The following is a 27,771-nucleotide window of genomic DNA, read 5'->3' as shown; positions in this document are numbered from 1 at the left end:
TTATGAGGGATGTGTATGGCTTAGAAAAATGCTTATGCTGTTTTATGAAAGTACAGGATATAGAATTAAATGATCCCAACGATGTTTTTTTCTTTCAACTTTTTCATATCTTTCAAATCACATGTAATAAATATTTACATAGTTTAGTGAGAATAACTTATTTTTAAAAAAGAAAAAAATAACTTGGCAGTCATGGATAGCTACAGCAAGGTAGCTCTGGCTGATCAGATATTTGCCTCTTCTTGAATATGTTAACCTCCTCTCCAGAAGTTCACCTCTTGCCCAGTCAGGAAACTGGTCTGCTGCTTAGATTCCCCTTACAGTAACATTACAAAGTTATGCTGAATGCCGTCTGGGTGTCCTTAGGTAGCCAACTACCCTCTCACAGTGAAGAGGGTTGATGAGGCCAACAGTATTATTCCTTTTCTATTTTCCCTTAAAAATAAGGAGGAGCCCTAGTAATCCACAATACATTGGAACTCCGTGTGATCATCTCCTTGATGGCTAATGGCTATATAAGAAAACTTCTAAATGACCCTTCAAAAGCTTTACAGGATAAAGAAAAATAAAATAGCCTCAATTATACACAAAAAATGTCTTCTAGCATATTTCAAATACCCAGTATCCCGAGTAGTTAAACCAGTAGAAATTTTTCAGGTTGACGGACTCAATAGCGAGTAAGAATCTGAGAGAAAAATGGAAAATGAATGGTGGCAAATAAATCAGTAATGAAGCTCTTCTAGTAATTGAAAGGAAAACTATAAAAGTTAAAAAATATACACACACACGCACACACGCACACATTTGAAGACCCTCCACCTGAGAGGAGCTGCCCTAAGTAGCCACGGAGATGGTGCTTTGGAGCAAGTAGCGGGCCAGCTGCCCAGCACTGCAGCTGCCCAGCGAAGGGGATGTGGGACGTGTGAGTTTGGGATATGAAGACAGAGAGGTTATGAAGTCATATCTGAGGGAAGGCGATTGAAATAATTTTATGTTTTCATCTTTATATTTTTTAAATGTTTACATTTGGCTTAGAGTGCCAAAAGAGATTTTACATATTGCAAAGTGGTCCTCCTTGATTTGGGTACCTTTTAGATATGTTCCTGTTGTTTAGCTTCAGTGAATGCAAGAAATGTGATGAGTGAAAAAATACAGACCTTCCCTCTGGAGATGTCCTACATCCTGGACAAAAGCTGCATGAAGGGCCTGGAGACATGGGAAACCAGTCACCATTCTTAAAGAGGATTGAAAAAGATCAAAATAATGATCAAAATTCATCATTTCAGTGCAGTGGCAAGTGAAATGATTATACTCAATAGATTCTTAGCAGATGCTTGGTTTAGAAGGGTGTAAATAAGTGTGGTGAGTATTGTCCCCCACGAGGCTTGGAGCACACCTCTGCAGACTGTCCATAGTATAATTAATTGTTCACCAAGACACACACTAGAAGAAAGCGTTTGGTAGATGATGTCAGCGAGAGAGGCTTTTTATAAAGACTTCCAGAAAGTTATGTGCAAAAATTAAAAGTGCTGGTTTATGTAAATGGAATGGAACAGGATTCTGGAATGATCAGAGCTAGATTAAAAGGCATAGAATGTGTAAAGGCTGAGTGGTCATCTCAGGTGCTCACTGTGAGTGTAGAGTTGGATGACTGAAGTTTCTCTTAGGATGAAACATGACAAGACAACAGTAGAGCATCTTGTCATCGAAGTGCACAGTGATGATAGTTTTGAGTTCATGGCAGCTCTGATATGCCCTGTGGTAGATTCAGCTGGAAGCACAGTTTTCATTGACATACTGAGAAATTTTCCAAACAGAAATGGGCAGAAGGGAGGTGAGTGGACTCTTCCATTCAGAACACCAACAGTAGACAGGGATCACTTCCAGGAAATTGAAATATAAAATGCTAGAATGGTTCCTTGTGAAGGAGGAAACTTAGAAATTTCCTCTAGGATTTGGCAGTGTGGCAGTACTTAGGAAATTGTGACGTGGTTACGTGTTGGAATTGTGCTTCAGAAAGCACATCCTTTATGTTTCCAGGCGGCATGGAGCAAATTATCAATAAAAATAGCGTGACTAATTTACAGATTTCTTGTATATGATTTCCTCAGGTGTTACAAAGGTAGATTATGTAGATATATCCACAAGATTTGATCAAACTATATGACAAACTTTCCTCTTGGTACCTTGAGAATTATGCTGACTTTCGAATTCTGTGGTGAAGAACAGATGACCTTTGCTGGGATGTCTCCGAATCTGGAGACCCTGACCCAGTGTTCAAATGCCTCCACCCAAAATACAGCTAGCTTTAGGAGTGTGAGCAAGGGATTAACGGTGAACGTGTGTGAAGAAGAATCAGTACTTAGAGCCAAAGAAGACAACAGCCGGGGGCCCTGCATCGAAACCTCAGTGGCACCCTCTCCCGGCAGTGACTTCTTCATCCCCCTCCCAGAAATATTCTGAGACCAAACATGCATAAAAAAGGGGAAAATAGGGATTGAGGGAGCTACCTCAGCAAACATTTCTGCTACCTTGTTAAGTAGCAAAAAAGGAAAAGTGCTTTCCTGTTTCATTACCTTAGAACAAGTGTTCATGTCCAAGGAGGGGGAACTACCCGCCAGTGAAACTGAGCACACTGATGTTTATAGGATTGAAAAGTCATCTATCATTGGAAATATTCAGACAACAGAAACTGAATCAACTAAATGAGCTCTCTGGAGAGCTGCACCTCTTATGGTTTGCTTGCACAAACCATAATTTCAGTAATTTCTGCTTAAAGTGCTGATTAGAACTGGTAAATAGTATATTAAATATTGATATAAGAATAAGTGAAGCAGAACTTTGATTAGATTTAGTGTCATAAATAGCATTTTTACAACAGATGTATTAAACAGGATTTAAGGGAAATTAAATCAAAACTATGAGGTATAATTTGATATAGTATCATATTTCTGTATAGATTTTATACCTCAGTGGTGAAAAATAACCAATTTCAATGACTTTCCTTTTGTTTTCATCTGTGATAGTCATGGGTGCTTTTTCTGTGTTAGGGTACCAAAGTTAAATGAGCTGGAAATTTTTAAATATCAGTTCATTTCTTTCCACAACTTAGTTTTTAATTTTATTTGGTTTGTGAGCTTTGGGAATTGTGATTTTTAATAGCCTTCTAAAGAAATGGAGGTTTAGCGTAACATCTGCCTTTTTCAGTTCAGACCAGCCAGCTGTCTAATCAGGTGTTGGCAGACTACGGCCTCTGGGCCAAATTTGGCCCACTACTTGTTTTTCTATGACCCATAAGCTAAGATTGGCTTTTATGCTTTTAAATGGTTTTTTTTAAAAATCAAAAGAAGAAGATTTCAATACATGTGAAAATTACATGAAATTCAGATTTCATTGTCCATAAGTAAAATTTTGTTGGAACACAGTCACATTTATTTCTTTATATAGTGTCTGTGCTACCATGGCAGAGTTCAGCGGTTGTGCCAGAGACTGTCGCCTACAAAGTCTAAAATATAAGGGGCTGGCCCCGTGGCCGAGCGGTTAAGTTCGCGCGCTCCTCTGCAGGCGGCCCAGTGTTTCGTTGGTTCGAATCCTGGGCGCGGACATGACACTGCTCATCAAACCACGCTGAGGCAGCGTCCCACATGCCACAACTAGAAGGACCCACAACAAAGAATATACAACTATGTACCTGGGGGCTTTGGGGAGAAAAAGGAAAAAATAAAAAATCTTTAAAAAAAAAAAAAGTCTAAAATATAAATTATGTACTGCTAGCCCTTGATCTAAGTTCTTCTAGGATCAGCTGACTGCATGAGTGCACGTTCTCCCTCTCTCTCTCTCTGTCTCTCTCTGTCTCTCTCTCTGTCTCTCTCTCACACACACACAGTTTCCTAGTACATTATCAACTTCCTAACTTGAGTGATTATGCTTACTTCCAAAGAAGCATACTGCTATACTACAAGTTTGTTCTCAAAGCAATAACTCTTTAGTTTTTTGTGTATGATTCCATTCTACACAAGGCGTGGAGGACTGCTTTGTTCTTTGCTTACTTGGAGATAACGTAGTTGAAGACTTTCTGGAAAACCTTTTTCGCACCAAACCCAGATATGCTTTGAGTAAATATTTAGATTAGATCCTAGAATTATAATATTGATTCTCTGCTTTTTGACTGAAAGTGTTTACTTGGCATTTTTGGGTGTGCTGGACAAAGGGGGTACAGTATTGTTTCATGTTACTAGTCCTGCATTTATCACCCACATTCCATTTTGGTTAAATTGGCTTTCTTGTCTTTTTTTTTTTTTCTTTTCTGATTTTTAATACCACAAAATCATCACAGTATCAGTTGGAAGTAGTCTTTCAATCGTGTAAAGAAAATCTTGATGCAGTGACACTTTTCCTGACAGATGCAGCAGTCCACTGACAAAGGTGCACGGGTTTCCTTCCACCCAGGAAGTTATTTTTCATGGTATTTCTTTCTTTGATTATCGAAGACTTTCCCTGCAGGCAATGTTATTTCCACCACCTACGAGTGTTTGTAAAAAGTTGGATCACTAATGGTGCCTGCCAAGTTGAATTTGCAGAGTTCCTCATATCCTGTTTCATTAACATTGAGCACTGGTAGATGCTTCAGGGTGGAGTATACAGCAGAATGTCCTTGGGAACTTTGATATGAAACAGACTCTAGACGCATACATATGGGCTGTGTAGCTCTCTCTTTTCAGTTGGCCTTGTGCTTGAATAAACTAGGCCTCTAATCTCTAAATTATTCTCATGCCCACGATTTCAGGTTTTTGTACTATGGTGTAGTTTAGACTTATTCCTTACTGTAGGAAAACCTAACAGCAATGTGATTTAAGATTTTAAGTGTGGGGTGCAAGTAGCCTAATTTATGGCTACTCTTAGGACTGATAGATAATCCCATTGCTTTTATTCTTTTAATTAAAATGATCCTAAGTACTTTGAAAATTAAGAATATATATGGGAAGAAGGGGATCCGACTCCTGATTTTTAACTAACTGATGCAAATCGTCCTGAAATTTCAGACGCGTGCCTGTGCTCTGCAAGTTTTATCGGCCATCTTAGAAGGCTCAAAGCAGTTTCTTTCTGTTGCTGAAGATACCAGCGACCACAGAAGGGCTTTCACCCCCTTCTCTGTGATGATTGCTTCCAGCATTAGAGAGTTGCACAGATGTCTGTTGTTAGCTTTGGTGGCTGAGTCATCCTCACAGACCCTTACTCAGATAATTAAGGTAAATATGCCAAGTGATCCGTAGGTTCCACAGAGGGTTTCTGTTTCAATTTTGTGTAATGCTTTACGTTTCCCAAAAGTAACTTGACTTAAGAATATAACCAAGTAGTAATTTTATTTAAATATGTCCTATTTGGAAGTCTATACCTACTTGTGTGATCTTACTTACAATCTCTGTAGGTCCAAATAAATGATTTACTAAAAATACTCCTTTATCTTAGTTGTACCATGAGAATACAAGTGCTGTTCCCGCCTCCCAACCTAAAAAAGAAGACAAAAAAGAAAAAGACTGACTTTCAAATAGGTGTAAAGACTTTTCTTGTTAATTAAATGCTATAAAATTTCGTCTCTGTGCTGTGACTTAATCAGGCATGTTGATGAGCTGTTCTTGTGTTTTGCAGTGCCTTGCAAATTTAGTATCCAATTCGCCTTACAACCGTCTGAAACTCAGCCTGCTGACCAAAGTCTGGAACCAGATAAAGCCTTATCTCCGCCACAAAGGTTGGTGGTCATTTAAAACTGATTGTTCTCTATATCAAATCTAGATTATTAGTTAAAGCAATATTCAGAGCATTTTTATGGCTCAAAGATATCTCTACTTATTCTCCTCAAGTTTCTGGGCGAACTAACAACTGCTAGAACCCCAGTTTGCCCCCTGCAGCCCCAGTGGGCACCATCGGAAGAAAGTGAGCTGGGCAGCAGTGTAGTTGAATGCCCCTTCAGTGCTTCTGTGCAGTAGCCAGAGTATTCCTTTAGAATTAGGACTGAGCCAGGCACAAGAGGTCCCCCTCTAGTATATAATAGTCCGTCTCTAGGCATAAGGAGAGGCTGGTTGGACAGTCAGATAGACAGACATCATCTCTTTTTGGAAAGAAAAACTGGAATATAAAACCTAACTTCTTTAGCATTATCTCCTCTGAATATTCCAGAACCTCAAATCCCCACTCACTGCAGAGTCTTATTGTTTATTTCCTAACTTATGCCCACACATCATATATATGTGCTGTAGACATTTGTTTTCTTTTGTTTGCAAGCTTTAGGATCAGACCACTTTCTGACAAGTCGAGTTTTTCAATCAGAATTAAAGAAGTTGAAGGAGGCGTGGATGTTTTTTGTGACATCATGGAAGGGGTACTGGACCCGGAGCCAGTCCAGGGTCTGCAGCCCACTCTTTTTTCTCTCACTTCTGCCACCTCATAGTCATGCTCTCCCTGAACCCTAATTTCCTCCTAACAAGAGGAATTATACCTACCGCATAAGATTTTTGAGGCTTACAGGAGATAATGATGTGTAAACTAAGTCAGTTCACTCCTTTCACCAGTGTATGAAACGGAACCCAGAAAGATAAATCTTGCCTTAAGGTGTCTCATCACGTTAGTGGGAGAAGTAAGATTAAAACAACCCAGGTCTCCTGGCTCAGTCCCCTGCTCGTTCCACTGCACTGGCTTTTCTTCAGCTGCAAACCGAGGGGAGTGGACCATATCTCAGAGGTCCCTTTCAAGTGTCTGGCTTTGTCCTCCAGCAACTTTTTATTATTAAAATGTTCAAATCCATAGAAAACTTGAAAGAATAATACACTGCACACCTGTATGCCTCTACCTAGACTTAACAGTTAACATTTGTCATGTTTGCTTTCTGTCTCTCTTTCTACATATGTGTCTGTGCATGTATGTATGCATATGTGTGCATATGTATATTTTTGTGTATGTATATGTATTTATATAGATTTTTTCCCTTGAACCATTTGAAAGTAAATTACGGACATGATATTTTACCCTAAATACCTCAGTATTCATCTCCTAAGATTAGATAATCTCCTAAAAAACAAAATATTATTCTTGTACCTAAAAACATTGAATTAATTCCATAATATTGTCTGATATTAATTCGTGTTCAAATTTCCCCATGTGTCCCAAAAAGTCTTTTATAGCTTTTTTTAAAAAAAAACTGGGGTTCATTCAAGGTTCATGCACTGCATTTAGTTATTATATGTCTCTTTAGTCTTTTTTAATCTAGAATAGTCTCCCCACCCTTTTTTTTCTCTTTCACCATACTGATTTTTGGGAGAGTCCAAGCCAGTTGTCTTGTAGCATGTCTCACATTCTCAGTTTGTTGGGTCGTTTCTTTATGGTGGTAACTTGTATTTCTGTCCCATGTATTTCCTATAAACTGGAAGTTAGGTCTAGAGGTTTCGTTAGATTCAAGTTAAACGAGACACCATAATTCTTAATTGCCTGCAGCGATAATTATGATCCTTACGATAGCTGTTCCCACAGTGACAGGTTCTTATTGTTTCCTGTGACAGATGTTAATGTTCGAGTGTCAAGCCTCACTCTCCTGGGAGCCGTAGTTTCCACTCACGCACCTTTACCTGAAGTCCAGCTACTTTTACAACAGCCCTGTTCTTCTGGACTCAGCAATAGCAATTCAGCGACTCCTCACCTCAGCCCTGCTGACTGGTGGAAGAAAGGCAGCTCGGGACCCTTTCTGGAAGAGACATCAGTTAGCTCCCCTAAGGGCTCTTCAGAGCCCTGCTGGCTCATTCGACTTTGCATTTCCATTGTTGTGCTGCCCAAGGAGGATTCCTGCTCAGGTGGTGATGCTGCGTCTGCAGCAGGAAGCACCTATGAACCGTCCCCCATGCGATTGGAGGCCTTACAGGTAGGAGGTTTCATTGGCTCATCTCTGAAGTGGCAGTAATGGTTCTTCCTTCATATGGTGATGCGAGGAGTGAGTCCATGAAAATCATGGAAAACCTGCTTATAAAATGTCAGGTTCAGGCCTTTGTGTTGCAAGCCATTTTAGTCACCTCAGTTATTAGATGACAGGTGGGTATACTAAATTCTGTAATAATTCTGAAAGAAATTATAGAGCTGATCTTTGATTTCTGCAATTTAAAGTTAAATAAATGTTTAATTTTCCATAGACTTCTCTTTGGTTAGAGACAAAATAATTGCTGCTACAAAGGAAGAAAGCAACCCTAGGTTAAAGTATTTTCTTTTTCTGTACTCAAATATGATCTAAGACCTGGGTTTGCTCCTGGCGTCTGCTGCTAATTGTCTGGTTAATATTACACATGTCCTTTAACCTCTTTAACCTTTCACTTTTTCAGCCCTATTTTCTTCAGTTGAAATGTTCAGTTAATACCTACCTCAAAAAATGGTTCCTAGGCTTAAAGGAGATGATACTGATAATCTTAATGAAACACATTTCATAAACTATAAAGCGCTATAAAATTGTGTGATATAGTTTATTTTAGTCATAAAAGAAAGATAATGGTTGTTTTCCATTTCATTCCACGTCAGATTTCAGCCCTTGCAAAGTGTGAGCGATTTCTGAAATACCGAAGCGCTTTCTGGATATTGCAGCCCTGCATTCGGGTCTGGGGTTGATCCTCTGTTCTCCTTGCAGGTGTTGGCTCATTTGGCAAGAGGCTACTTCTCAATGGCTCAGGTCTACCTGATGGAGCTTGGAGAGGTGATTTGCAAGTGCATGGGCGAAGCAGATCCATCCATTCAGCTTCATGGAGCCAAGGTAATTTTCCTCAAAAGCCACATGCTTTTTTCTTCTCTTCCCTTTATGTTCTTCCCTCTGCTGCATGTCCATCAGTTCTGAGGTTTCTTTGAGAGGTTTCAGATAGGAAAGTCATACATTCCTCTATTTTCAGCTCTACGTATAAGCCCAAAGAATTGACTTGGTAATAAATGAACAATATATAGCTGGTGATTTTGCTCCTGGAAAGCATGCCTCTGACATAGGAGTTACTGAGAAAAGAAGGGAAATCATTTGGAAATTATTTTTCCTCTTGATTTGAGATCATCTCCAGACCAAAGTGGTTTTTTTACCTCCTCCATGGTTCTAATACTCTGCTTTGATAGGCTATTTATCTTGGCAGCTTCTGGAAGAAGTGGGTACAGGCTTAATACAACAGTATAAACGAGATTCCAGCGTCGCACCTGATCAGAGAGTGCCCGTCACCTTGGTAAGCAAACGTCAGTTCATAGTTTGCTCTTTTCTTAGTGCTTCAGTCATTTTTATTTTGAGGCTCAGTGATAAAGTGGAGTAATATGGTTTCTTCCAATGTCAAAAATTATGGTTTATAATCTAGGATGATTTGATACTTGCATAAATAAGTATTATTTGCATTTCAGTTTATTTGCAGTTGAGTATGTGGTAGGATTATGTGTAACATACAGTCAGCAATGGAAAAACCAGTATTTATTTTGCATAAAACCTAGTTTGGTTACTCACCCTAGAATGGTGGGAAAAGCCAAGTACTTGGAGTTAGAAGGCAGGAGATCAAATCTAGGGATCACCACTTAATGGATGTGATTTTGAGCATAGTTTCTTCTTGTAAAGAGAAATAAAAGTTCTTAACTCATAGAGCTATTGTAAGATTGAATGAAATGTAAAGATACTGACAAATAGTAAATGGTCAATGAATGTTAATTCCCTTAGCTCCCTCACCACCACACCCCACCCCCCGATTCCTATTAAATTCCTGTGGTCTTAGGTTGTTTCTGTTGCCCTTACACTGTGCCAGTTCTTTGAAAGAGGAACACATGACCTCACTAAAAAAGGCTCTGCTTAGTGCCAAAAGCAAAATTAGCTCAACGTTCATGGTGTTTTCTCCCTCTGCCCTCCTCATTCTCCCTATTCTTTTCCCTTCATAATTTCCATCATCCTTGCAGTGAGTTAAGAATGTCTAGCTCTACTTCCTTTCTTAGACTGCCACGAAAGCTGAAATGTCTCCATTCGCAGGGAGATGAGTTGAGCTTTGCTATCACAGACCTGGTTTTGAATCCAAACTTCTCCCCTTACTCATCAAGTGACTTTAGGCAAGTCTTAACTGTTCACACTCAGGTATTGTTTCATCTTTTAGAAAGGGATATACTTTTCTGTATTACTTACCTCTTGTTGAGTAATAAATTATCCTAAACACTTAGCAGTTTAAAACAATATTCATTTATTCTCATATATTTTCCGTGAGTCGAGAATTGAGAGCACCTTAGCTGGGTGGTTCTGGCTCAAGTCTCTCGTGAGGTTCAGTCAGCCAGACTTGACAGGGGTTGGAGGCTCTTCCCACCTGGCCACTCGCGTGCCCAGCAAGTTAGTGCTGGCTGTTGGCAGCAAGTCTCACTCAGTTCCTCCCCAGAGGACCTCTCCAGAGGGCTGCTTGAGTATTCTCTTGACATGGCAGCTGGCTTCCCCCACAGCAAGTGAGTCGAGAGAGAGAGCAAGACAGAGCTGCGGGGTTTTTATGACCCAGCTTCGGAAGTTTCACACTGTCATTTCCACAATATCCTATTAGTTACACAGGTCAGCCCGAGTCAGTGTGGGAGGGGGCTGCTTCCTAAACGTTAAGAGGCAAGAATCATCATGGGCCATCTTGGAGGCTGGCTTTCACCCTTGTCCACAGTCTTCTGGTTTGGGGCAGGGAGAACCCAGACTGGGTTTCCAGGAGCTAGGACTGTGGGGAGGACAGAACTGATGCATGGGATACACGGCCCAACTCAGGACCCAGTCCAGGGAGCAGAAAGTGAAGACACCAAAACCCCAGGCAGATCTGCAAATGCATGTGAAATCCCAGGATTTTTATAAAGCATGGGAAGGAAACTGTTAAGGGTACTCTTCAGATGCCACCTTAAGGGGCTTTGAAGTGAGATAATCCTTCAAAGTGCTTAAAACAGAGCCGACTGCCCAATTTAAGAGTCTCCACTGTGCACCAGGCACTGTGCTAGGAACTTTACACACAGCATTACAGTGCATTATCACACAAACTCTGCCAAACAGATGTCTTTGTCCTATTTTACTGAAGAGGACCCAAAGCTTAGACAGGTCCAGTGACTCACCCGAGGCTGGAGAGACAGGAAGTAGCAGCCGAAAGACAGTCCCAGCTCTGCCTCCAGATCCTGTGCTCTTTGGACACCGGCACACAGCCTCCCGGCTGCCCCAGGACCCTGAGCCCACAAGGGATCAGGGGAAAGAGCCCTAGCTGGGTGTCAGTTGATCTGAACTCGAGTCCAGCTCTGCTGCCTACTAGCAAGTTACATTCTCTCTTCATGCCTCAGTTTCCTTGTGTGAAAATGGAGATAATGATATATTTAATTCAGCTCTGCTGAGGATTAAACTGGGTTGCTATGTGTAAAGCACTGAGAGCAGCGCCTGGCATATAAGCTCTCTGAAGAACGTTAGCTGCTACTGCTACTGCTGTTACTGTCATCATCACCTTCTTCCTCTTCCTCATCACTATTGCTGCTTGACTGGAGCAGACTGTAGTTTTCTAATCGATAAAATGGAAGGATTCAGTTAGTAGTTTTCTAAAGTTCTTTCATCTCTGGAAGAAGAACCAGTGAAAGTATTTACAAAAGGCCACTACTTTAAAGAAAAATGTTTCATTACCATGGTCACTTCTCGTAGCTTAGCATCGGTTGGTTCCGCTGTCGTCCCTCCGGCCGTGGTTTTAACTGCGCCCCTCTTCCAGGTGGTGATGTTCTGGACTATGATGCTGAACGGTCCTTTGCCGAGAGCCCTGCAGAATTCAGAGCACCCGACCCTCCAGGCGAGCGCCTGCGATGCCCTGTCTTCCATCTTGCCGGAAGCCTTCAGCAGCCTGCCGGTAACCTGGGGCGTTTTCTCATCCTTAAGTCGTGCCCCTGAGCATCAGAGCTTGAGTTTGATTTTGATTCTTTTCATTTTGAACCAGCATTTCCCATCATCTCTGAGGAGAAGGTGCTTATTCTCCCTGAGTGTGGGGCAAAGGCAGTAGGAAACTTAAAATCTCAGTGTCTTTGGAGAGCTTTCCTCCCTGTGCTTAGAAAGCAGGTGGGAGAAGTAGGGGTAGCGGAGGGTTTGACGTCAGAGAGATTTCAAACCCAGCGTTAGAAAAACCCGCCTTTAAATCCCGGCTGTTCCGTGTTCTAGCTCTTTGATTATCTTCTGCAAAACTGAGTTTTCTCGTCTACAAGTGGGAGTGATGTGAGTAATAACACGAAGTCAGTGAAAATACTTAGCTGGTGCCCAACACATACAGTGTTCAGAGCCCTCCGCTCCTTTAGGCCTCAATGGCGTTTGCATCTGCTCTTATTTATGTAAATTAGGTTTTATAAAGAAGGCATCTTTAATAAAGTAGGAGAATAAAATGACCTACTTCACACAGTGGTAAGGGTTAAATGTGATCCCAGATGCTGTGTGTGCCCTGCGCCAGCTGGCCCTCAGGTAGTAGCTGCGTCTGAGCAGAGACCCTCTGCTCTCTACCACGGGGGCCTCCAGGTCCCAGTTGTGTTCAACTCCTGAATGTGGACTCAAGCACGTGACATGTCACAGTCCCTTGGCGCAGATGGTGGCGAAGTTATTCCATCCTCACTGTCCCTTGCCATCCTTTCTCGTTGCAGAGCGACAGGCAGATCCTGTGCATCACTCTGCTGCTTGGGCTGAACGACAGCAAGAACCGTTTAGTGAAAGCTGCGACCTCGCGGGCCCTGGGAGTCTACGTGCTCTTTCCCTGTCTCAGACAGGTGAGGGTGGCCCACGGAGCTGCTCTGTGCCTCTCGGAGAGCCCGTGGTGGCTGTCGAGCTGTAGGGTTGGACAGTAAAGGAAATTAAATTGCTCTGTAATCTGGTTTCCTTAATTGCTACTAAAATATGGTCGTGCTTGTAGTTCATTTACTTTTAGTTACTTAGCACACTGCCTAGGACCCTGCTTGCCCAGTAAATGTTTAAATTAATGGATAATTGAAAAAAAATTAAACGGGACATTACCATGTAATAGTAATAATTTAGAAAACTGAGAGTGTTGACTATGAAGGAAATGTATTTCTCCTTCACTCTTGCTTGTGACACTTCTCTCACTGAGAGGTGTGTAAGTGAATAGGAGGTATTTTGGAAATGCGCTTCATTGTCAGCATCATTTCCTGAGGTGGAAATAGTCCAAGCCCAGAGTTCACAGATAACCGTCGCAGGCCGGGTTCTAAGCTGTTCGCACAGGCAGACTCCACAGGCCCCTCAGGGGTGCCTGGCACACACCTGAATCTCGGGGGGCCTTCCCCTAGACTTTGAGTGTCCAAATTGTAACATGTAAGAAGAATAGTAAATTGACTGAATAAATGAATTTTTATTTCCAAATAGAAATTCATAGTAAAGGCATATCGCTTTTATCGGAAAACAAATTTCAGAATTTCCAGGGTAGCAGCGTGAACTCGTAAAGTAACTACAGTGTTTTGTTTTGTTTCTCTTACAGGATGTCATATTTGTTGCAGACACAGCAAATGCAATATTGATGTCACTTCAAGACAAGTCTCTGAATGTCCGCGCCAAAGCAGCCTGGTCCCTGGGCAACCTGACAGACACCCTGATTGTCAACATGTAGGTGTCGCAGCTCGTTTCCCCGGGTTGCTTCTGAAGCTGAGGTCCCAAGAGGGTATCTTTGATCCCAAGAATTAGCAGTAATTCCCCTAAATTATGTAGTCAATCTTCCTGCTTTGTTTTATTTTTTATTTCTTGAAGTAAGAAGATTCGTAAGCTGTTCTTATCATGTATGTATAAAAAATACTGTATGCTGATATAAGTAATACATCCACATTATAGAAAATGTGGGAAGTAGAAAAGTAGAAGTCCAAAACCTTAGTAATGGTTGCCCTACTTTTTAACTATCGTATTTGTATCTTTTTAAGTAATATATTCACAGGTAAAAAGAAAATTCAGACAGTACAAAGCGTGCTCGGTGTAAAGCCTTTCTCCTGCCTTAATCCCCTAGGGCCCCTCCCCAGAGGCAACTGTTGCTATTCATACACAAGTGTCTTGCTTTTTGTCACTTAACTCTAACATGTGACATGTATGAGCATTCTGCTGACTTCTCCTGACTCTTATAAATCGTTTTTTATTATTACCCAGTCATCACTATGTGATGATCATTTAACCCTTGCCCTGCTGTTGAACGTTTCTGTTGTTTGAGGCGTTCACATGCCCTGAACGTTTTTGCGCATGACATCTCCATTTTGATATACTCCTTTGGGTTACGTTCCTAGATGTGGGCTAGGTGTAAACTGTAAGTCCTTGGTATTCTCTGAACAGAGTTGTGGAGCTGTTTTCCTAAAGTGTTTTTAGTTATACTAGGTGAATATATTCATATAGGTGTATATTTAAAGGGTTTTACCTTTCAACATGTTTTGCCTCCTTTGGGTGGAATAGGGAAACACCGGACCCAAGTTTCCAGGAAGAGTTCTCTGGTCTCCTGCTCTTGAAGATGTTGCGGTCAGCCATAGAGGCATCGAAGGACAAAGACAAGGTAGACAGACAGTAAACCCAGTGTTCCTCAGTTAGCTGCTTCGCGTATTATCGTTTTATGCCACTAAGTATATCCCTGTTCAGAGGAGATGGAGAGTGTGCGCAGGGTATCAAGTGGCCCGCTCTTGGGCAGTTTCTTTCCTGTCTCCCATCTCACGAAAAATATCAGTGCCATTTGTAATACCCCATGATATGTCCATGTTTGTTTTAATGTTAATTTGCTTTTTTGTAAAAAATCCTTAAGTAGAATTGACCAGTCAGAAAGATGAGCAGCTTGGCTTTGAATATCCCCTGTTACACTAATAAGTTTAAAAAGCGTAGACCCGAGCTTTAGGGTCAGGCAGACACGGTTCACATCCTGGCTGTCCCTTTAGTAGCCGGGCAGCCTTTGGTGCATGATTTAACTTCTCTGAAGGTGAGTTTCCTCATCTAACATGGACGTCATCACACATACCTCACTGGATTCTGAGATGCCTTATGTTAAAGCGCCTGGCATAGTACCTGACCTGCACCAGGTGCTTAATTTACTACAGTGGCTCTGAAAACCTGGGAAACCCGACTGCAGGCTAATTCAATCAGAATTTCCAGGGTTAGGGCCTGGGAATTTGTTTTGAAAAAAGAAAGCTCCCCAGATGATTCTGTTAATGCTGCAAAGGTTGAGACTCTAGCAGAAAAGTTTTGGACTGGAATCATGAAACCCAGCTTCTCCTCCTTACCTTGTGCAAACCAGCCATGTCCTGCCGCCCCTGGGCCTTAGACGCCATCTCTGTGAAACAGTGAAGATGGACGTCTCTGAGGTCCAGTCTCACTGAGAAATCATGGCGAGGAGCTCTGGAACTTCACCTCTCTGGTGGCTCGGAACGTTAACCACACCAGACCTGGCGGAGATCCGAGGACTTGCACCTTTACTGGCCACGTTTTTCATTAGCTCTCTTGCTTTAGGATGTCTGGGACTGCCTGGGCTTTTAAAGCTGAAATTATACTTTCTGACACATCTCTTTGGCAAAACAGATTTCTAATACTTTTACATGTTATTCTAGGTGAAAAGCAATGCAGTCCGGGCCCTTGGAAATTTGCTTCATTTTCTGCAACCGTCTCATATACAAAAACCCAGATTTGCTGAAATCATTGAGGAGTCTCTCCAGGCCTTGATTTCTACTGTTCTGACTGAGGCTGCCATGAAAGTCCGATGGAATGCTTGTTACGCACTGGGAAATGTGTTTAAAAATCCTGCTCTTCCGTTAGGTAAGAGAGCGCCCCTCTTCTCCCTGGTGGACGGCCTCCTTGGACAGCACACGCCAGTCTGCATTGTTATTAAAGATGTTCGTCACAAGGTTAGAGAAAATGGAAACATATAGAACACCAAATGTAGGATGTGCTGAGGGAAATCATGATTTGTATATATATTCAATGGATATTTTGTGGCCATTTAAAATTGTGTTTGCAAAAAGTTTTGATAATGTGGCAAAATGCTTCTGATGTTAAGCAAACTCTAACAGGATATGAAATTGTTTCTACCGTATGATCTCAGTAAATAGGTAGAAAAAAGACTGAAAGGAAAGGAGCCTAATTGTCAACAGTGGTTGCCTCTGGATGGGAGGAGTAGCAGGATATTTTTTCTGCTTTCATTTTCTAAATTTTCTACAATAAGCATATGTTGTTTTAACAATCAGGAAAAAAATAAAGGAGAAAACTGGCATGGGAGAGGGAGGGTGCCATTGGAAATCCTGAACTGCAGTGGCGCGCTGTGCGTGGGGAGGGCAGCTGTCTCGGAGCAGTGGCACATGCCGTGCACCTTGGTGTGTCACCAGAGGCTGACGGCTGCTTAGGTGTGTGGATCACAGCCTCCAAATCCCTTTCACTTCAATTGCCAGCATTCGCCTTACACGTTTGTCTCTGTGACAAGATTTGAAACATAAGCCTGTGTTCTTGGAGGGAAAAAATCATTCTGGACCAGCAGAGCATGCAGGAAGCTGGCTGTGCTCTCCTTTCTTGTCAAGAGCGTCCACGCAGACCAGTCAGCCGGGAGCTGGTGGAGAAGCAGCCTGGTGGCTTTTTCCACTGAGGGAATAGCCTAAGGTGACCTTTGGGGTTGGCGCTCATTGAGGTGGGCATCTTCCTTCCTCTCTGGAATCAGCAAAGAGTTGGGAAGGGCTGGGAGAGTAGGGAAGCTGCGTTTTACTCTGCTGCCCATCTTGAGGAATAAGAACCCCCCAAATGGAGTGGCTGGTGGGTAGTGGTAGCTCTGACAAGGAGGACAGCAGGCTGATTTCCTGGGGCCAGCAGGAAGGGAGAGAAGACAGAAATCTGGGCACCATCTTCTCAGAATCAGCAAATTGAGCTTTCAGTTAATCTGAGTATGCTGTTCCCCAGTCACTGCCTAGATAGTGTTTTCCTTTTCTTTGCAATAAAATCCATGACATGCTGTGGCCAGAGCAGGGTCTAGATGCTAAGCCGGGTGAGGAAATATTCTTTTGCCAGCATGAACAGGGCTGGGCGCACAGTTGTGCAGTTTGTGCACTGCTCTGAAGCACCCAACTGAGGGGACAGGTGTGGCTGCAGTTCAGTCCATGCTTCTCCCGTCAAGCCTCAGCCCTCGAGACAGTATCCTCCCAGAGAAGAAGCTTCTTTCAAAGTCGCCAGAGTCCCTATTTAGGGTAGCAGAGGCCCTGAGCCTGCGGCAGGCCTGTCTGGGGACAGAGGGAGGCTTGGGAGTCAGGACTCAGCCACTTCCTTAGGATCTGGCAGTTAGTCACTCACCACTCTGATCTGACAGGATTACTGTGAGTATTAAATGAAAACATAAGATTTTTCTAACTTGAGCACAAATGCGTGTTTCCTTCTGTCCCACTACCCCTCACTTATTTCTAAGCCTTCATTTGTTTTAATGACTATGGATTCTTTCCAGGAACAGCCCCGTGGACCTCCCAGGCCTACAACGCCCTGACATCCGTTGTGACATCATGCAAGAACTTCAAAGTGCGCATCAGATCTGCCACTGCCCTTTCCATTCCGGGCAAGAGGGAGCATTATGGGTCTGTTGACCAGTACGCTCAGATCTGGAACGCATTGGTCACTGCCTTACAGAAGAGTGAAGACACCACAGACTTTCTGGAATTCAAGTACTGTGCCAGCCTGCGGACCCAAATCTGCCAGGCACTGATTCACCTCCTGAGCTTGGCCAGCACCTCAGACCTGCCCTCCATCAAAGAAACCCTTGAACTGAATGGGGACATGATCCAGTCCTATATCCTACAGTTTTTAAAGTCAGGAGCAGAGGGAGATGACACTGGAGCACCCCACAGCCCCCAGGAAAGAGACCAGATGGTCAAAACAGCCCTGGAGCACATAAGCAGTGTCCAGGCACTGACTGGCGACACAGCCAAAAGGGCCATCATGGGCTTTTTAGAAGACACCCTGACTATTTATTTTGACTCTGGATCACAAGTAGCACTCATAGGATTAACACATCGGTGAATATGCCACCATACTTTCTCGGTGTCAAGTGGTAATAGGAAGATCTGAGTGTGAGCATCAGATGTGTGGCATTTAATCTTACGGGCAGACACAATCCATCCACTGTTTAGTTAGAATGAGTTAGCAGCTGTTTAAGTTTATCAAAGGGCTCAACCACTTTAGAGAGCGGTTCCACTGTGATGGCTGTGGTCCGGGTTGTTGGAACCTCTGACTTGTGCAACTAGGAGCAAGGAGTTGGGTTCTAGTGTGAACAGAGCAAACCATGGGGAGGGGTTGTGAAGGGTGTTTAGTCTCAGTAGATTAAAAAACAATGCAAAAGGATTTAGAAATTAGAATGTTGTATATTGTGTCTGTGGGAACTGTTTTTCTTTTCTAATAAACTAATGAAACAGTGTGCCCATAATCTCCTGTTTTTATTGAGTTGCGTTTATAGAAAGCGGCAGGCAGAGCTGCTGTTCAGGCAGTTGGCACTGGGACGGCAGCATCAGTTGCTACCGTACAGAAACAGTTCCTAGGTTGGTGAATGGCTGCTGCCCTGAGCTCCCCTAGTGCCCACCCCAGCAGCCCCTCCACGCCGCCCCACAGCCCGGCATCCAGAGTTGACTCCCGGCACGTGGGTGCCTGCAGCCTAGGCCCATGTCCATCTCACCCTGGCCGGAACATCAGCCTCTATCTAAATTTCCTGATGCCCTTTAGGAGAGTGTGGTCCCAAATGCCAAATTTATGGTTGTTTTGTTACCTTCGAGTTTGTGCCTTAAAAAAGAATTATTTAACTTAGGTGGTTACACAGAGAGGTTTTTAAATTATATTTTGGTAATATCCAAGCAGTTATAAAGGAATTTGTCACTGAAGGATTATTTACATTGAAATTTTGCATTCATCTCTTGAGCACTGACAATTTATTGGAATTGATTTCATTTAGGAACTTAGTAAAAGCATCTATTAAAATTATTTGACTCATATTTGATGTGGGATAAATAAGAATCAAGATATACAGAATGGGTATGGGTGACGTATTATTTAACTATTGTTATTTGGCTTAAAATGTATAATTTGAGGGCATATGTCCTCAGTTTTTCTCCTCTGCCTTTACGTTGCCCTTTTCCCTGTAGTTCAGTGTTGGTTGCTCAGAAGATGCTGTCTAGGCAGAGACTGGGAACAGTGCTCAGATAACAGGGCTCAGTTTTCCATTGGTAGAGTACCAGTTTCCTAAGAATTAGACTACGGGCATCGTAAAAATGCCCACATAGAACATTCTTGAAACTCACTTTTCTTTGGAGATGATTCGGGCCACAAATTGTTAAAGAGGCCCGGGGACTGAGTGCGGCTGTGCTGACCCTACAATGAATCTTGGAACTTCCTTCTCCTGAAGGAATACATCCTTGATAGCAGCTTGTTTACTTGTCTTTTGCATAAAAGTAAAAATGTGGCATACGCAGGTTATTACTGGTTCTTTGGGCTTTTACTGGTGGGTTTCTTAAAGTATTTGTGAAATGACTTCAAATGGTTTCATTTGATGATTTATTCATATCCTTTGCTTATCTCAAATAAAATCTAATTTTTTCTTTTTAAACCTTTTGCCTCTGTATAGGTGTCCAGGTCTCTGAAAGCCGGTGTTAATGTTCATATGCAGGGAAAGACCAAGGGTAAACTCTGCTAGAAATTCCAGCAGAAAGTCCGCAAGTCAGGGTACAGGCTTCTGTCCTGATGGGGTGCTGACTGCCTTCTCACTGCGACGTTGTGGGTGTATGGTAGGGGCGGGAGCCCCTCTCAGACCCCTGGGCTGGTGCCTCAGTAAAGCTGTCATCGTGAGAGGAAGCCACACAGACAATCAAGAGTTAGAACTCTCGCTCCTGCGGAAACAGTAGAAAGTCCGGCTTTGATTCAGAATTCTAATTCAAGATGCCAGATTCTGAACTTGATGACATTTGAAAAAGAAAAGGAGGAGAGGTCGATCAGGCACAGATGGCCGAGCCTTTGTTCATGAAACTGACAGCATTTTGAAACACGGCTTATTTTCCTCTTTGAACCTTTCCCGTGACCACTAAAAGAAACCCACTAATTCCTACGCACCTCTAGAACTCGGGAAGACACATGTTTGTAACCTCCCTTTGGTATTAGCTAATGGTAAAGCAGGTGTCCTAGGGTGACTACAGGGCAGACAGAAACCTCCCATAGAACACGGGGCAAAAGCTTCCTTAATTTTGGTATTTGCGCAAGAACCCAGACCAGAGGCAGAACCTCACCGTCTTCCCAAAATAGAGCTAAGTGAGTTCTAGTGACTGGCTCATTCAGCCTTCACTTCGTTAATACAGTGCCGTGGTTAAGAGCCTCGGCTTAAATCCTGGCTCTGCTGCTCTGTCTGTGAGTGTTACTTAACCTCTCTTGTGCCTTAGTTTTCTCATCTGTAAAATGGGGATAATAGTGCCTACCTCATAAGGATGTTACAAGGATTGAATTCGTTAGTACCTGGAAAGTTCTTAGAACACCATCTGGTACTCAATAAATGTCAGATATTTCTTTTCCCTGATTTTGAGAGCGCTAGGCAGAAACACTGTAACATACCATGAGCTTTCGTGATGACAAACAGCTGGATTCCCCTGACTGCACTTTCAGGTGAGATGTCAGCCTGGAAGCCTCCGGAACCAGGATCCAGCGGTGTGGGAGAGGTGCTGCCCCAGGACCTCTGTAGCCTGCCAGAAACTGCCCTCCATCTTGCCCCCACAGGTCCCTCAAAGGTAAAAGAAAGGACTAGAAGTGTGAGAAGCCACACACTTAACAGGGGAGTAGTAACCCCTGCCTCGTGACCCATCCCTGAGAGCCAGTCTTCAGAAATTACAGATCCAGTTTACACAGCCTTCAGAATTACACCTGGTTTTTAAAGGACAACTCTGCTATGTAATAACTATGTCCTTGGGCAAGTTACTTGACCTCTTATCTGTAAAATGGGGATAACAGTGCCTCATAGGCTTTCAGGAGGTCACATAATACGAGTAAAGCATCTGGCCCAGAGCTGGCACAGAGCAGGTGCTCGATAATAGATGGTGCCCTTGTTACACTTTTCTTCAGTATCCTCCTTAGGCCTGAACATCTCCGTCTGCTCCCCAGAGTAAGATCATGGCTGTGGGATCTTGTGGAAGGAGCATCTGTCTGCTTCTAGTACAGACCTGGAGTTCTCAGGTCTAAACTAAAGTAAACTAAAGGGAGCCTCAGCTCCAGGGGACAAGGTCTTATGTTAGGGTTGGGCCAAAGTCTCAGATACTGAGCATTCATATGCCTTTTCTGTCCAACGCACCCAAGGACTGCAATACTGCCATGGGTAGCAGTAGCTCACTGGACTAATGGGGGCAGGAGGGAGGTAGTGGTGGTGCAACCTCTCTGGGGACATTATTTAAAACAGGAACAGCTTGAGGCCGGCCCTGTGGCCTAGTAGTTAAGTTTGGCACACTCTGCTTCAGTGGCCCAAATTCACAGGTTCAGATCATGAGTGCAGACGTACACCGCTCAGCAGCCATGCTGTGGCAGTGACCCACATACGAAATAGAGGAAGATTGGCACAGATGTTAGCTCAGGGCGAATCTTCCTCAGCAAAACAAACAAAAACCTAGGAAGAGTTTGTGTCATTTGCAAAAGCTCTTCCTTGAGAATTATTGCTCTGCAATCTATTCCATGACCAACTAGGATTTACTGTAGGAATGCACGCTCTTTTTGAATGAGAAGTTCTATTAACAAAATGTTATCACATTAATAGGTCAAATAAGAAAGTTCAAATGGTCATTTTTATGGATGCTCAAAGAGCATTTGATAAAATTCAATGTCCTTTTCTAGTCAAAATTCTTGTTAAAAGATAAAGAATGTTTAAAAAGATACTTCATTAACATCATAAAATAAATCTATGTCAACGATGACTTTCCTAAAAAAGTCAGAACCAAGAGAAGCAAGACTGTTACCACCATTACCTAATATTATACAAGATTTAATGGCCAATATGATTAAATAACCCAAAAATAGAATTTTTCAAAAAGTTTTGTCAAAGAAATGTTCCCAATTATCATTATTCATGAAACACCAGTCTGAGAGACTGAATTCACAAATCACTATTTGAAGAAAATCAACTTGGAAAATAACAGAACCAATAAAATCCTGTAAGGTAGCTGGTTACAAAGTAAATTTATGCCAAAATCAGTAGCTGTTCCATAAATCAGCAATAATCAATTTGATTTTTTATGTTAAAAGAAGATCCTAGGATTGCTGGGAAGATGGTGGCACAGGAGAACTCTGAACTCACCTCCTCCCACACACACAACAAATTTACAGCTACCCTTGGAATAATTACCCCTGAGAGAGAACCTGAAACTGGATAAAAAGAACCCCACAACCCCAGGGACAGTGCTGACTGATGTGGAAGAGGCAGAAATAGCTTTCTGGAGAGGAAAAAAGGCACATTATAGCCACAGCACTTCATGAACAGGAGGAATCTTAAACCATATAGGGGATCTGCCCCACCTGCCAATGCCTGAAACAACTGTGTGCTGCCACGCCTGGATCTGGCCCCACCTAGCTACACTCCTGAGAGAGTTGACAGCAGCCTTGCAGGCCAGAGGCCTACAGCAATTGTAAGCCCCTGAGCCTAGCAACCAGCCATGCTGAGGGCCTATTCACTTAACAGAAAAACTGCCCCAGGAATGTGCTATTAGACCTTGCAGACAACTGTGCTGGGGCTCCCCCTGCCCAATAAAGTGACTGAAGGGACCATAGAAGCCACATGCAGCTGAGCCTTACAACTAGCCAGCCAGGGGGACAGCCTAGCGTTCCCATTCACCTGCAGTAAGAGCAACCCTGCCACAACAGAAGGACACATGTAGCCCACATGGGACACTCCTGGAACATTTGGAACTGATGACAAGAGGGAAGCACATTGCTGGGCTTCATAAGGCTTCTCTTACACAAGGCCACTTCTCCAAAATGGTAGACGTAGCTGATCTACCTAAAACATACATATAAGCACAGAGAAATAGGCAAAATGAGGAGACAAAAGAATATGTTCCACAAAAGGAAACAGGACAAATCCTCAGAACTAAACAAGACAGAGATAAACACTTTACCTGATAAAAGAGTACAAACTCATAGTCATAAGGATGCTCACTGATCCTGGGAGAAGAATAGATGACTACAGTGAGAACCGCAACAAAGAATTGGAAAATATAAAAAAGAACCAATCAGGGGCTGGCCTGGTGATGCAGCAGTTAAGTTTGCACGTTCCACTTTGGTGGCCTGGGGTTCGCCAGGTGGGATCCCAGGTGCAGACCTACGCACTGCTTGTCAGGCCATACTGTGGAAGGCGTCCCACATATAAAGTTGAGGTAGATGGGCACCGATGTTAGCTCAGGGTCAGTCTTCCTCAGCTAAAAAAGGAGGATTTTCAGCAGATGTCAGCTCAGGGCTAATGTTCCTCAAAAAAAAAAATTTTTTTTTTAAAAAGAGCTAATCAGAACTGAAGAATACAATAATGGAAATAAAAATTCACTAGAGGGAATAAATAGCAGAGGAAATGATGCAATAGAACAGATCAGCAAGCTGTACAAAAGATTAGACCAAAGACCCAAGCTGAACAGAAAAAGGAAAAAAGAATTAAAAAGAATGAGGATAGTTTAAGCGACCTCTGAGACAATATCAAGTGCACTAACATCTGTATTATAGGTGTCTCAGAAGGAGAAGAGAGAGACAAGAGGGCAGAGAATTTATTTTAAGACATGAGAGCTGAAAACTTTCCTAACCTAAGGAAGGAAACAGATATCCAGGTATAGGGAGCATAGAGAGCACGAAAGAAGTTGAACCCAAAGAGGCCCACACCATGACACATTAAAATGTCAAAATCATAGACAAAGAATCCTAAAAGTGGCAAGAGAAAGGCAACAAGCTGCATATAAAGGAAATTCCATAAGGCGATCAGCTGACTTCTCCTGAGAAACCTTACAGGCTAGAAGGGAGCAGCAGGATATATTTAAAGTGCTGAAAGGAAAAAACCTACAGCCAAGAATACTCTACCTGACAAGGTTATCATTCAGAACAGAAGAAGAGATAAAGAGTTTTCCAGATAAGCAAGAACTAAAGGAGTTTATCACCAAGAAATCAGCCAAAGGGACTTATTTAAGTAGAAAAGAAAAAACCACAAATAGGAATAAGAAAATTATCAAAATAATAATAAAAATCACTGGTAAAGGCAAACATACAGTAAAGTTAGCAGATCAACCACCTGTGAAACTAATATGAAGGTCAAAAGACAAAATTACTGAAATTATCCTATTTCTAAGACAAGAGGTTAATGGATACACACACACACAAAAAGAGGTTAAATAGGATATCAAAAACATAAAACGTGGAAGGAGGGGAGTAAAAGAGTGGAGCTTTTAGCAAGAGGTCAAACTTAAAGAGACTATCAACTTAATATAGATTGCTATTTACGTAGGTTGTTATATATGAAGCTCATGGTAATCACAAACCAAAAACCTAAAATAAATACACAAAAAAATTAAAAGAAAGGAACCCAAACATAATACTAGAGAAAGCCATCAAACCACAATGGAAGAGAGCAAGAGAAGAAGAAAGCAACAGTGAAGAAATAGTAAAACACCCAGAAAAAGTAACAAAATGGCAATAAGTACATATTTATCAATAACTACTTTAAATGTCAATGGACTGAATGTTCCAATCAAAAGACACAGAGTGGCTGATTGGATTAAAAAAAACAAGACCCATATATATGCTGCATACAAGAGACATACTTCAGACCTAAAGACATACTTCACAAACTGAAAGTGAAGGGATGGATGGAAAAATATACTCCATGCAAATGGCAATGAAAAGAAAGCTGGGGTAACAATACTTATGTCAGATAAAGTTGAATTTACAACAAAAACTGTAATAAAACAAAAAAGGGCACTGCACAGTGATAAAGGCAACCATCCAACAAGAGGATATAACACTTGTAAATATCTATGCACCCAAAATAGGAGCACCTAAATATATAAAGTAGTTATTAACAAACATAAAAGCAGAAATAGACAGAAACACAATAATACTAGGGAACTTTAACACTCCACTTATGTCATCGGCTGGATCATCCAAACAGAAGATCAATAAGGAAAGGTTGGCCTTAAATGATACATAAGACCAGATGGACTTAGTAGATATATACAGAACATTCCATCTAAAAACTGCAGAATACACATTCTTTTTAAATGCACATGGAACATTCTCCAGGACAGATCACATATTAGGCCACAAAGCAAGTCTTAATAAAAAGAGCGAAGTCCAAAATCAGTAGAAGGAAGGAAATATTAAAAATCAGAGCAGAAATAAATGAAATAGAAACTAAAAAAAGATAGAAAAAAATCAATGAAACTAAGAGCTGATTCTTTGAAAAGATAAACAAAATCAACAAACCTTTAGCTAGAATCACCAAGAAAAAAAGAGAGAAGGCTCAAATAAACAAAATTAGAAATGAAAGAGGAGAAATTACAATGGACTCCTCAGAAATACAAAAAGATTATAAGAGAATACTAGGAAAAGATATAAGCCAACAAATTGGATGATGTAGAAGAAATGGATAAATTTTTAGGATCATGCAAGCTTCCAAAACTGTCAATAGGAAATAGGGAATTTGAATAGACCAATCACCAGTAAGGAGATTGAAACAGTAATCAAAAACTTCCCAAAAAATAAAAGTCCAGGACCAGACAGCTTCGCTGGTAAATTCTACCAAACATTCAAAGAAGATTTAGTATCTATCCTTCTCAAACTATTCCAAAAATTTGAAGAGGAGGGGGAGCTTCCTAACTCATTCTATGAGGCCAACATTATCCTAATACCAAAACCAGACAAGGACAACACAAAAAAAGAAAATTACAGGCCAATATCACTGATAAACATCGATGCAAAAATCCTCAACAAAATACTAGTAAATTGAACACAACAATACATTAAAAAGATTACACACCATGATCAAGAACGATTTATTCCAGGGATGCAGAGATGGTTCAACATCTGCAAATCAATCAACATGATACACCACATTAACAAAATGAAGAATAAAAATCACATGATCATCTCAATAGATGCAGAGAAAGCATTTGTTGAGATACAACATCCATTTACGACAGAAACTCTGAATAAAATGGGCATAGAAGGAAAGTACCTCAACATGATAAAGGTCACATATGACAAACTCACAGCTAATATCATCCTCAACTGAGAAAAAGTGAAAGCTATCCCTTTAAGAACAGGAACCAGACAAGGATGCCCACTTTTACCACTCTTATTTAACATACTATCAGAAGTCCTAGCCAGAGCCATCAGGCAAGAAAAAGAAATAAAAGGGACTCGAACTGGAAAGGAGGAAGTGAGATTGTCTCTATTTGAAGATGACATGATTTTATGTATAGAAAACCCTAAAGAATCCACAAAAAACTTTTAGAAATCATAAATGAACATGGTAAAGTTGCAAGATACAAAATCAACATACAAAAATCAGTTGCATTTCTATACACTAACAACAGAGTAGCAGAAAGAGAAATTAAGAATACAATCCCATTTATAATTGCAACAAAAAGTATAAAATACCTAGGAGTAAATTTAACTAAAGAGGTGAAAGATCTGTACACTGAAAACTATAAAACATTCTTGAAAGAAATTGAAGGAGACACAAAGAAATGGAAAGATATTCCATGCTCTTGGATTGGAAGAATTAACATAGTTAAAATGTCCAGACTTCCTAAAGCAATCTACAGATTCAATGCAATCCCTATCAAAATTCCAACAACATTTTTCACAGAAATAGAACAAAGAATCCTTAAATTTATGTGGAACAACAAAAGACCTCGAATAGCCAAAGGATTCCTGAGAAAAACGAACAAAGCTGGAGGCACCATAATCCCTAACTTCAAAATATACTACAAAGCTATAGTAATCAAAACAGCATGGTACTGGCACAAAAACAGACACAAAGATTGATGGAACAGAATTGAGAACCCAGAAATAAACTCACACAGCTATGGACAGCTAATTTTTGACAAGGGAGCCAAGAATATACAACAGAGAAAGGAAAGTCCCTTCAATAAATGGTGTTGGGAAAACTGGACAGCCACGTGCAAAAGAATGAAAGTAGACCATTATCTCACACTATACACAAAAATTAACTCAAAATGTATTAAAGACTTGAATGTAAGTCCTGAAACCATAAAAGTTCTAAAAGAAAACATCAGCAGTACGCTCTTTGACATCAGTTTTAGCAGCATATTTTCGAATACCATGTCCAACCAGGCAAGGGAAAAAATTAACAAATGAGACTACATCCAACTAAAAAGCTTCTGCACAGCTAAGGAAACCATCAACGAAACGAAAAGACATCCTAAAAATTGGGAAAAGATATTTGCACATCATGTAACTGATAAGGAGTTAATACCCAAAATACATACAGAACTCATACATCTCAACAACAAAACAACAAACAACCCAATTAAAAAACGGGCAAAAGAGGGGCTGGCCCCGTGGCCGAGTGGTTAGGTTCGCGCGCTCCGCTGCAGGCGGCCCAGTGTTTCGTTAGTTCGAATCCTGGGCGCGGACATGGCACTGCTCATCAAACCACGCTGAGGCAGCGTCCCACATGCCACAACTAAAAGAACCCACAACGAAGAATACACAACTATGTACCGGGGGGCTTTGGGGAGAAAAAGGAAAAAATGAAATCTTTAAAAAAAAAA

At 41.6% G+C, this 27,771-nt stretch overlaps 1 protein-coding gene across 4 annotated transcripts in view; it reads left to right on the top strand.

Annotated features, from left to right (window-relative positions):
- The window catches only part of HEATR6 (HEAT repeat containing 6), a 31,842-nt gene extending 13,429 nt beyond the window's left edge, over window positions 1–18,413 (top strand). For 2 of the 4 annotated variants that reach the window (XM_001918303.6, XM_070226391.1), the window contains 11 exons: window positions 5,043–5,249; window positions 5,650–5,749; window positions 7,554–7,909; window positions 8,660–8,782; window positions 9,144–9,230; window positions 11,733–11,867; window positions 12,643–12,765; window positions 13,488–13,612; window positions 14,438–14,534; window positions 15,574–15,778; window positions 17,442–18,413. In XM_001918303.6, coding sequence (XP_001918338.3) covers window positions 5,043–5,249; window positions 5,650–5,749; window positions 7,554–7,909; window positions 8,660–8,782; window positions 9,144–9,230; window positions 11,733–11,867; window positions 12,643–12,765; window positions 13,488–13,612; window positions 14,438–14,534; window positions 15,574–15,778; window positions 17,442–18,010 — 2,127 coding nt within the window. In that variant the 3' untranslated portion in view covers window positions 18,011–18,413. Of the gene's footprint in view, window positions 1–5,042; window positions 5,250–5,649; window positions 5,750–7,553; window positions 7,910–8,659; window positions 8,783–9,143; window positions 9,231–11,732; window positions 11,868–12,642; window positions 12,766–13,487; window positions 13,613–14,437; window positions 14,535–15,573; window positions 15,868–16,407; window positions 16,613–17,441 lie in introns of all 4 variants that reach the window. The other 2 variants (XR_002811606.2, XM_070226392.1) reach the window with 2 other exon arrangements.
- The last annotated feature ends 9,358 nt before the right edge of the window (window positions 18,414–27,771 follow it).

The sequence above is a fragment of the Equus caballus genome, chromosome 11, assembly GCF_041296265.1.
Source record: "Equus caballus isolate H_3958 breed thoroughbred chromosome 11, TB-T2T, whole genome shotgun sequence".
NCBI classification, from domain to species: Eukaryota; Metazoa; Chordata; class Mammalia; order Perissodactyla; family Equidae; genus Equus; species Equus caballus.
This window is presented reverse-complemented; position numbering and strand designations above follow the sequence as displayed.